The sequence below is a fragment of the Paroedura picta genome, chromosome 6, assembly GCF_049243985.1.
Source record: "Paroedura picta isolate Pp20150507F chromosome 6, Ppicta_v3.0, whole genome shotgun sequence".
In the NCBI taxonomy this organism is placed as follows: Eukaryota; Metazoa; Chordata; class Lepidosauria; order Squamata; family Gekkonidae; genus Paroedura; species Paroedura picta.
The window spans coordinates 111499554-111509671 of NC_135374.1; the positions used below are offsets into that span (position 1 = coordinate 111499554).

General features: G+C 46.6%; 1 protein-coding gene across 2 annotated transcripts; it reads right to left on the reverse strand.

The window, feature by feature from the left end:
- Positions 1-508: 508 nt before the first annotated feature.
- On the reverse strand, positions 509-7772 carry ACOD1 (aconitate decarboxylase 1). 2 transcript variants are annotated; one of them, XM_077343955.1, is made up of 5 exons: positions 7652-7772; positions 6572-6733; positions 5758-5847; positions 4585-4790; positions 509-2649 (listed from the first exon to the last, which is right to left on the reverse strand). In XM_077343955.1, the coding sequence occupies exons 1-5, from the start codon at positions 7661-7663 to the stop codon at positions 1692-1694; spliced, it is 1428 nt and encodes a 475-aa protein (XP_077200070.1). In that variant the 5' UTR covers positions 7664-7772; the 3' UTR covers positions 509-1691. The 2 variants fall into 2 exon arrangements, with proteins under 2 accessions (XP_077200070.1, XP_077200069.1); XM_077343954.1 differs by lacking the exon at positions 7652-7772 and adding an exon at positions 7441-7644.
- Positions 7773-10118: the final 2346 nt, after the last annotated feature.

Genomic DNA, 10118 nt, shown 5'->3' on the forward strand with positions numbered 1-10118 from the left:
TGGTTGTTTTTGGAGGGGGAAAGTCTTCATGGTGAGATACTTTGCCTTCTTAAGTGGCTGAACTGATTGCATTAAGTAACCTTGCTCTTGGGCAACATGTCTGGAAATGAGTTACACTTTTGCTCTCACTGAATCGTCAATGCAATCCTACGCAGAGGTACACCCTTCTGTATCAACTGGAGTAAATGGGCTTAGAGAAGGGTAAGCTGGTTTCCAACTGCACTGCCAAACCCATAATGCCATTTTCCATGTCCCATTCCATACAGCCATTGCCCGAGCAGGGGACATGTCACATACAGTTATACTGATGATGGGCCTCCCCCTCCCTTTCCCAGTGCTGCCTGTACTCTTTTAAATGGAACAGAAACCTCTTGAGGATTCTCTGATGCACACTCTTAGATTCCTCCAAAAGTGTCTCGAATTAATACAAGCAGCCTTGAAGAGTTTTATTGCTAGCATTTATTTGCTAGAAGATGAGAACCGATAAATAAAAAAATTGCAATCTTTGTACGAAAACGTATTCCCCAAATGTAAACATATTCCGAATGTCTTGAAAGTTCTCTGACAGAAGCATGTGTAGTATTTCATGCAAGGCTAGGGAAGAGGCTGAATTATAATTTTTGTACACCTCCTGTGGGCGAGCTTCGGTCTACAATTAAATATTCACTAATGAGCAGTAAGGCTATGAATGCCCTCTATTAGTATCGTTGCAATAAAAGTCAGGCCAAAATCCAGTAACAAGCATGCTTAAGGTCTGTGATCATTTGATCTAGGAATGAAATGTATGTAACATTCTGCTCTTCCCTTTGGCACGCATCCATTCTGGACATGTTGGATAATGCAGTTTCAATGTGCTTTGGCAGCTGGATTTTCCTGTGCAGAACAGGAAAATCTGCTAAAGTGCATTGAAAGTGTATTATCTAGCAGGTGCAGAATGGAACTAGAGCAGGGGAGCTAGCTGTCGTGTTCTGGGACAAAGACCCGACCCTTGTCCAGTTGTGGGCCAAATATCTCTCCCCCCCCATCAGCACACAAATTTGGCCTTGTGTTACTTCCCCCCAAATGTATCTCTTTCAGTTTTGTATGCAAGTATGCACGAATTTGCCGGAGTCTGTTCTTCCAAGTCACAAAACACTAGATGACGTTTTAGAGCTGACTCCTTCCAGCTTCACGGGTGAATTTGAGGAGCCTTGAAACTTTGGACTGTACTTGAGCTGCATGGTCTAGCCAAGAACGCTGTGGCTGTGATGCATCTTGCCAATGATGCGAAGAGCTACCTATGAGCCCTTGTGTTATATACTACGTGGGTTTGCACTCACAAGTCATTACAAACACGGGCATCTGTGGGAATAAACATGTGTTTTTTTTTTCTTTAACCTCTCTTCACCCCCACCAAGGGGTGCCAGAGGCCACAGTTTTTGGAAGCAAGTCTAAGTTCCCACCGGGGGCTTTGAATCTAGGGATGCCGGGCTCCTGGTGGAACCTGGGGTCCCTCAGAATTGTAGCTCATCTCTCGACTACAGAGATCAGGAGGCACTGATACACATGTAGATGTAGAAACATACTGTATCAGACAGACTTCCCCTCATGTTACAATTTTCCTCTCTAGAAGACCTTTGAGAAGAGAGAACTAGCAGAAACCTTAAACTTTGATAAGAGCCTAGAAGTCATTAACGCTCAGCAAGTCCTTTTCAAATCTGCCTGGTGCTTTGTTTTAACAGTTTGTTTGTGGACTCAGCTCCTTGGAGAAGGGAGGTCAGCAAGCCACAGTCTTCTAGCTTTTCTAAGTTATCAACCACTTCCACGATGCTTTCGGCAAGTTCCGGTGAGACAACGGCGGCAGCGTTAGATTGGAATTTCTTCACCAGATCCCCCTTGCTTAGGGGCTTCCTCCAATGCCCATAGAAAGTGTCGCAGCGCTCGGTCAACATGGCCCCATCCTTAAGGATGATCGTCACTTCACAGTAGAGGTTCTTGAAGCTGGGCTGGTTGTCGGAAGAGTGCTCCACGCGCGTTTTTCCGAGCAGTTCACTCATCTCGGGCCTGGAGATGTTCTGCTGTTTGAAGGACTCCACAGAGACGTGTCCATCCAGAAGGGCGGTGCAGGCCACAAACTGGAAGGAGTGCCTTGCTTCGTGTTCTGAGGTGGGGAACGGCCGGTTGACATATCGAGTGTCCGGGACTTTGAGCACGATAGTCTCAATTCGGCCACTTGGGAGGGATTCCCTATTCTTGGCCAGGTGTTTCCTGACAGCCAGGGCGGCCTCTGCCATCCAGTGGGTCCCCAGGTGAGCTGGAAAGCTCTTGATAGCTACATCTTGTTGGTCCAAAAGCCACGAGTAGGACTGCAAACTTGGTAGAGGCTGAGGTAAGTAGTCGGCATAAAAGGCACCAAAGCCCGACTCCATGTCCAGGATCCGCTTGTTGGCTTGAAGGCCCGAGGAGGCTAGGAAGGCAGCTTCCAGGCCATGCCTGCCTGCGTTGCCCATGTGGAGAGGCTTTGTCTGGGTGGCTGCATTGGCCAAGGGTGCCCCAGCGTAAGAGGCAGCGATAGCCAGGGCCTCCTTACTCTTGAACTGGTCAAGGCCCAGGAGTTTAGCAGTCGCAGCCGCACTCCCCAGAGTACCAACAATGGATGGTGGGTGAAATCTGAGGGAAAGACCGAAAAAGGAACGGATGGTTAGCAGCATTCTAGAAAGACCCATCCCGAAAACCAGTCCATTTATTATATTCTTTCACCGCAACTTCCCTCTAAGGAAGGTTTGGGGGCCACTCATGGTTTCTGGTTCTCCCAATTTTTACCTCATAGGTTTCTGTGAAGTAAGTTCGTACTGTGTGGTGGAGAGGAGACTGGCCTAGTGAGGGGTGTGAGTAGTTATTTCAACCAGGCCTTTTCTAAAAAGTGCAGCCAGAGACCAAAGGGGCAGTTCCTATTTGTGTAGGGTTGCCAACTCAGGGATCGGAAATACCTGGAGGCTTTGGGGTGGAGCCTGCAGAGGGGGGTTGGGTCGGAGAGGGACTAATGGAGTATAATGCCCTACAGTCCACCTTCTAGGCAGCCATTTTCTCTAGGGGGTGCTGATCTCTGTTGCCTGGAGATGAGTTTTTATTCTGGGAAGATCCCCAGGTCCCACCTGGAGACTGGCACCCCTAAATTTGCACAGATTAGCCTGCTTAAGAGTTGATTTCTTGGGAGCTTTAGATGGAACTACTGGAAACCAAGAGCTGCTGTCCTCTCTACCTCAGGGATTTTCCTAAGGCTTTTAAACAAAAACCCTTATTCAGATAAAGGTCGGTTGCATTTACAGTGCTTCAAGTGTAAAGCTCTTCCGTAGTAGCGATGTCAGGATCCCACTTTTGTGGTTTCCCACTTCTAAATCTCATGAACTCTGTGTGTGTCTGTGTGTGTCTGTGTATGTCTATCCATGCTTTGAATCAAAAGTCTGGTGTCACATAATTCATGCTTTAGTAGGGGTGTTGGGGACTGGAGATTCCCCTAGAATCACAACTGAGCTCCAGAGAAGAAGAGAAGACTTTCCCTTGAGAAAATGGCGGCTGTGGGGGGTGGGGGTGGACAAATCCCACCCTCCCCAGGCTCCACCCTCAAACTCTTCTGGAATTTCCCAACGTAGAGCCGGCAAGACTGAGGAGCCGTCAGATGGCAGGAGACACATTGGTTGTCAAACTCTTGGAGATGAATGAGATACACCACAAGAGACGATGGATCCCTTTTTCATGGCCGATTGTGTAAAACTCTCTCCAGAAAGAGGAAATGGGCGATGGTCATTAGTGAGACTTCTCCTCCCATCCCTGATCTTCTCCTTACTTGGCAATTTCAAATCCCAGCAACTAAAGGCTAAATCTGAAGAACTGTGCAAGCACAGAAATGCTTGTGTCTTGAATACAACTTGGTTGGTCTTAAAGGTGCGAAGAACAAAGTGGGGAGAAATGCAACATGGAACAGAAAACAAAAAAGCCTAGCTGGAATTAGTTAGGACCTGAAAGGTTGAATGTAAACATTTATTGTGTGCAGCTTTAAAAAATTAAGGTTAAAAACATAGACAAAGCCCATCAGGCAAAAATATTATATGCACCATACAATCTTAGGCATTAGAGCTGTTTCAACCCACCCGAGGTCTAATTTTTGACACCCATATATGGATAAAATGCAAAATATACCGAGCAGCCAGTAAGATAAGAAAAACACAATGACTTTTTTTTAGCATGAGAAAAACAATCCAAATGAAAAATGCCCCATAGATCAGACAACAGTCCCCTTCTTTCAGGCTGCCAAGAGATTCTGATGTGTGCCCATGAAGTAAGGGCATGTGCAAAAGCAGGCGAGTCAAAACTTTGTTATGCTTCTTCAGACCAAGAAGGCCAAGGCCACCTGCATAATCTAGCAGCAAATTTTATGAGCCTCCACTCCCAGTTGGAAGTGGTGCGGCCCATCCGGCCATCTCATTCTCTTGCATGTGTGAACCCTTTGGGAACAATCAGAATCCCAGCATTCAGACCATGCCTTGCTCTGAAGAGGGCAGTGTCCATTTTACAATAGGGGCTTTAAAGAAAAATCACACACACCTTTTAGGGACGTCGCTGGCCTCGTTGGAAAAGTTCATCAATCGGCCTTGTACTTCAACCCCAATGTTGAAAGCCAGAAGCAGATCAAGGCCGGAGATCTTCCTCTGTGCAGACAGAGTGTCGGAGATCGCGAGGAGAGCGGGCAGCACCGCTCCGGATGGGTGCGTGGCCGGGTGCCATGTGTCGTCGAAATCCATGGAGTGAACCTATTTCAGTCAACCGCAATAAGAAAAGGAAAAAAAAAAAACACCCTGGTTTTAAATCAAAGGTTTAGGGGGTGTTTGTGTTTACCTAAATTAGTCGGTATTTTCTAAATTGTATTGCTTATTTCGTATTATGTTTTTGAAATGTTTTAATACTTTGAATTCATTTTGTAATGGCTCATGGCTACATGCAAATAAACTGACTGATATTGTAGGCTGTGGTAGAGATTTTTTCACTCTGCAATGGAGACATTGTGTGCCCAACCTGGGTGGCTAGGCTATCCCAATCTCATAGAATCATAGAATCATAGAGTTGGAAGGAACCATATGGGTCATCTAGTCCAACCCCCCGCACTATATGGGACGCTCATCCACTGTAACTGACCACCCCCTTGAACCTTCACAGAATCAGCCTCTCCGTCAGATGGCTATCCAGCCTCATCAGATCTCAGAAGATAAGCAGGGTCGGCCCAGGTCAATACTTGGATGGAAGACCCCCAAGGAAGTCCAGGGTTACGACGGAGAGGCAGGCAAATGGCAAACCACTTCTGAATGTCTCTTGCCTAGAAAACCTTCAGGAGTCACCATGTCAGCTGTGATTTGAGGGCACGAGCCACCATTGCAGAGAGATTGCCTGTATATGTTTTTATTTATTTGGGGCTCTTTTAACCTGCTTCTCTTCCTTCATTTGTACGCTCAAAGTAAATAAATGAAAGAAATATTTTATTTGTATTGCCTCATCCCTGTTAGCTCAGAGTGGTTAGCCACAGTCTTAAAACAATAGATCACAAACAATAAAACAACAGCCCTACGTCAAAGAATCACCTCCCGTTATTGTCTCTCTGTGGGGTTGTCAGAGTTGGGAGCTTTCGCTTTTCTCATTTCTATTTGCTACCCTTCTAGCAGGGCTTCGTGCTCTTCCAACAGTCCCCCTCTAGAAGAGAATTTGGCATTCGATGAGTTTCCTTACCGCCACTCCATTGACAAAAGTTGCGTACAAAGGAGGAAGCCGGATATCAGGGTGACCCCAAACGGCGCTGGATGCCTCAGAACTGTAGATCTGGAATAGGTTAGCACAGCTTAATTTTGAAATTGAGCACCCAACAAAACAGCATGATCACTTCAAGATTTTATCATCAGGGTATAAGAATTTGAGAGGCTGAGATTCACATCGTGACACAAGTGAGAAATTCAAGCGGGTCGGCGTGTTGGTCTGAAGTAGCCAAACCAAATAAGAGTCCAGTAGCTCCTTTAAGACCGACAAAAACTTATTCAAGGCATGAGCTTTTGAGTGCATGCACTCGAAAGCTCACACCTTGAATAAATTTTTGTTGGTCTTAAAGGTGCTATTGGACTCTTATTTTACAAGGAAGAAATGGATCCTGAGATGTTCTGCACGTCAGCAAATGCTCAACTAACAAGCCACCATCTCCTCCCTAAACGAGCCCGTCTTTTACTGAGTTATCCCCTTGCGTCTACCGGATCCTCTCAACTGGAGAAGCCCGGGATTGAACTTGGGGCCTTTGAGATGCTGAGCAGATGCCCCCCCACCACCACCACTGAGCCATGGTCCCTCCCCATGCAGAAGTGGGCTCTAGTCTGGGGAAACTTCTGCATCGTCAACTCAGCCTCCAAGGAGACACAGGACTGCTGTTCACGTTACTGCAACAGACAACCCCACCAAGAAGCTGCATCCAAGTTAAACATGACCTTTGGGAGGTTCCCATCTGCCACCAATGGTTTGCTATCCCTAACGTGTGATGTGCACCTTTCGAACTCCGTACCTTACTGTACTGGATCATTTTTTTGAAGACGTCCGTTCTGGTGCCCAGCAGCCCGACTCCCAAGGTATCGAGAATCATCCGCTTGCTCCTCCGAAGGGTCACATCAGTCAGGTGGCTGGCCTTCAGCCCGTGGATCACATGAGCAAAATTCCCAGTGACATTCTGTCAAGAGATTGCAAAAACAACCTCCAGAGAGTGAAATTTGGCGCCCAGGCAATTCAAGCCCGCTGGAAGGTTATAAAATGCTTACAACCATCATAATCACATGTCCTTTTAGTTGCTGATATTTAATTTTTCGTACTTCTTATATTGCCTAAAAGTTTTAAATTTTTGCCATGCTTAATCTTTGTGTTCTGGCCTGTGGCCGTGTAAATAAACTTGAACTCGATTTTAAAAGCAAACAAACATCTGCTAGGAATCCAATCGGCCCCATCTCACTTCCGGCTTATTTCCCTGCCAAATTCTGACCTCGGCAACAGGTTCACACCTGCAGTTTAGTAACTAGCAATTTCCTTTTGCTGGTTTCCAGCTGCTGGTCTCAGATGGAGATAAGGAAGAGTTTTAGCAGGAGAACAAGACAGAGCCTTCATTCCTCGGGGTGTCCCATTTCACCTCCCCCCCCCAGCATTTCTGAACCTTTGTTTGTGTAAAGCTTCAAAAACCTGCCACACCTGTTTGACTGGAGGCAACAGACCTGCATTTCTGCCCTAGTCTTGTGCGTCTTGTGACCCACCCAGCAACTCAGCTATCCAGTGTGGCCAGCCAGGTCCTTTGGGTGACCAAAACAAGAGGCTTGTCCTGCCCTTGATGGGCTGCTGGCCACAACAGGTAAATTCCATTCAGGTAGTGCAAAGGATATCCCACAGTACCTGTGACAAACAGCCTCCAGTAGAGTCAAGGTTGCCTGTTCTGACCTTCTCAGATGGACCAGGCAGAAGTTGGATGTTCACCCAACAGTGTTGAACAGGCAGACCTTTGACTGCTTCACGTCCAAAGCAGCCCCTCTCCCTCACTGGCTTGCTGAAAGAAAAGCCACAACATCTCTTTCCCTCCATTCAGATTAATAGCCCAGTAACATACCTTTGCCCACATTGTGCCCCCAACTGCAGTTTTCCTCCTGGGTGGGAAATATGTGCAGGAAGAATCCTCTTGACCTACCTTAAGGTGGGACAAGTAGCTCCCTTTTATACTGTGTGAACAGTGTTTCTTTCTCACACTGTTGACACCCTCCTTCCTTTACCCAGAAGTTTCCCCTTTTCAACATTTACAATTTCCCCTGACTAATTTCTCATGTGCCATGGATGGCCGGCACTCCGGATTGCGGCAAGACGTGGGGCAATTCCCATCAGACGCAAGTTTTGTGTAGCTTGACAGATGGATGACCAAACACAAAGGGAAAGTTTAGGCTGCTGCCTGAGAGCAGATAATTTGGTCATTCCAAAATGCAGACCTGGGGGATCAGTGCCAGAAGGAAATGGATTAAATAATGCAAGGCAGAAAGCACCCAAATCTCCAAGGAGGCTGCCCTCGGAACAGTGGCTCAGTGACAGAGCATCTGCTTGGCATGCAGAAGGTCCCAGGTTCAATCCCCGGCATTTCCAGTTAACAGGACAAGGTGATGGGAAAGACCTCTGTGTGGGACACTGGAGAGCTGCTGCCAGTATTTATCTTGATGGACCAAGGATTGGATTCAGAATCAGACCGCTTTGTGTAGAATCATAGAGTAGGAAGTGGCCATAGAGGCCATCTAGTCCAACTCCCTGCTCAATGCAGGATCAGCCTAAAGCATCCAGGATAAGGATCTGTCCAGCCGGTGCTTCAAGACTGCTATTGAGGGGGAGCTCACCACCTCTTGGGGAAGTTGATTCTACTACTGAACTGTGGGAATATTTTCTTGATATCTAGCCAGTACCTTTCTACACATAGTTTAAAGCCATTATGGAAGGTCCTCTGCTGCTAAAAGGAACTGCTCCCTGCCCTCCTCTAGAGAGCCAGCTTGGTGTAGTGGTTCAATCTGGAAAAGCCAACTTCAATCTGGAAAAGCTGGGTGACCTTGGGCTCATCCCAGCACTGATAAAGCTGTTGTGACCAAACAGGAATATCAGAGCTCTCTCAGCCTCACCTCCCTCACAGGGTGTCTGTTGTGTGTGTGGGGGGAAATGGAAGGCGATTAGAAGCCACTTTGACACTCCTTCTGGTAGAGTAAAGCAGCATATAAGAACCAACACCACTTCATCTTCTAAGTGACAATCCTTCAAATCCTTAAAAGAGAGCAACCTGTCCCCTCTCAACCTTTTCTTCAGGTTGAACATTCCCAAGTCCTGAAGCCTTTCCTTTTTCCTTGTGGCTGGGGAAAATCTTGGGTTTAATACACTTCTTGTCAGGCGAAAGTGATTGTTGTGTTCATGCTATACATTCTATATGCTATGCTGTAGTATAGCGGAGCATTGTTGCACTGCTACAGCATGAGCTATTACTTCTGTTTGGACGCCATATTGGAAATCGTTCCTGATTTTGGGAGCAGGAAACTTTAGAGAGGGAGGAGATTGTAAGATGCTTTGAGACTCCTTTGGGTAGAGAAAAGTGGCATATAAAACCAACTCTTCTTCTTCTTCTTCTTCTTCTTCTTCTTCTTCTTCTTCTTCTTCTTCTTCTTCGCTACAGTCTGGAGATCTGTTGTAATATCAGGAGGTCTCTAGGTCTCCTGGTGTTTGACAGCCCTACCCCATATTGTGCCGTGCATCTCATGTCTTTTGGCCCTCAGGGGGTTGGACTGAGGGAGCTATAAGTGTTCCTTGCAGCACACCTGGAGCTCATACCTTGATTTCAAACTTGCTGGGATCTGCTGAAGTTATCGGGGACATGGCTGTTCAAATTCCACAGGGCCTGCAAAGGGAGCTCCTCCACCAGGCATTTGGTTGAGGTTGACCCGGACCATCGCTTCCAATTGGCCCTCAGGTCCCCCCGCCTACTATTATGACTGCCACTAGTCTGCCAAATACACTGGGTCCCAGTAAGAGTTGAGCCGAGGCTCCTTTGCTGTTCTATCATACTATTATTGCTGTTATCATGTTGGGGTTATTGTTGCTGTATTGTTATTGCTGTTGTCACATGTGTTACCTCATGTTATCTGTACCAGTTCCCTGTTCCCTGTAAACTGCCCTGAGCCTTCGGGGGAGGGAGGTATATATAAATAAATAAATAAATAAATAAAAATAAACAATAAATAAATAAATAAATAAATAAAATAAAAATCCTCCCCCCTACCAGCTTTGTGTGTATGCTCCAGAAAATACTGATGTAATGTACATGATTCTCCGGGGTGCCCCCATGCAAAGTGTAGACTCTTCCCAAGGTCTTCTGAAACAGAGGTGCTTCTCAGGATTGCTTGCTCATAGTCTACAATAGCCTTTCTCAACTTTTCTTACCATTGAGAAACCCTTGGAACATTCCTCAGGCTTTGAGAAACCCCAGAAGTGGCGCCATTGTGCAGAATATGGTTGGGAAGCAGAGCTGTGGACACGCCCACCTGGGGCCCCTCCCCTTC

Coding starts and splice junctions, on each gene's coding strand:
- ACOD1 (XM_077343954.1), bottom strand. CDS start 7,626: ATGGAGGGAAAGAGATGTTGTGGCTTTTCTTTCAGCAAGCCAGTGAGG. Junction 6,734..7,440: donor CTGGAGGCTGTTTGTCACAG/GTACTGTGGGAT, acceptor ATCTCTTGACAG/AATGTCACTGGGAATTTTGC. Junction 5,848..6,571: donor AAATGATCCAGTACAGTAAG/GTACGGAGTTCG, acceptor AACCTATTCCAG/ATCTACAGTTCTGAGGCATC.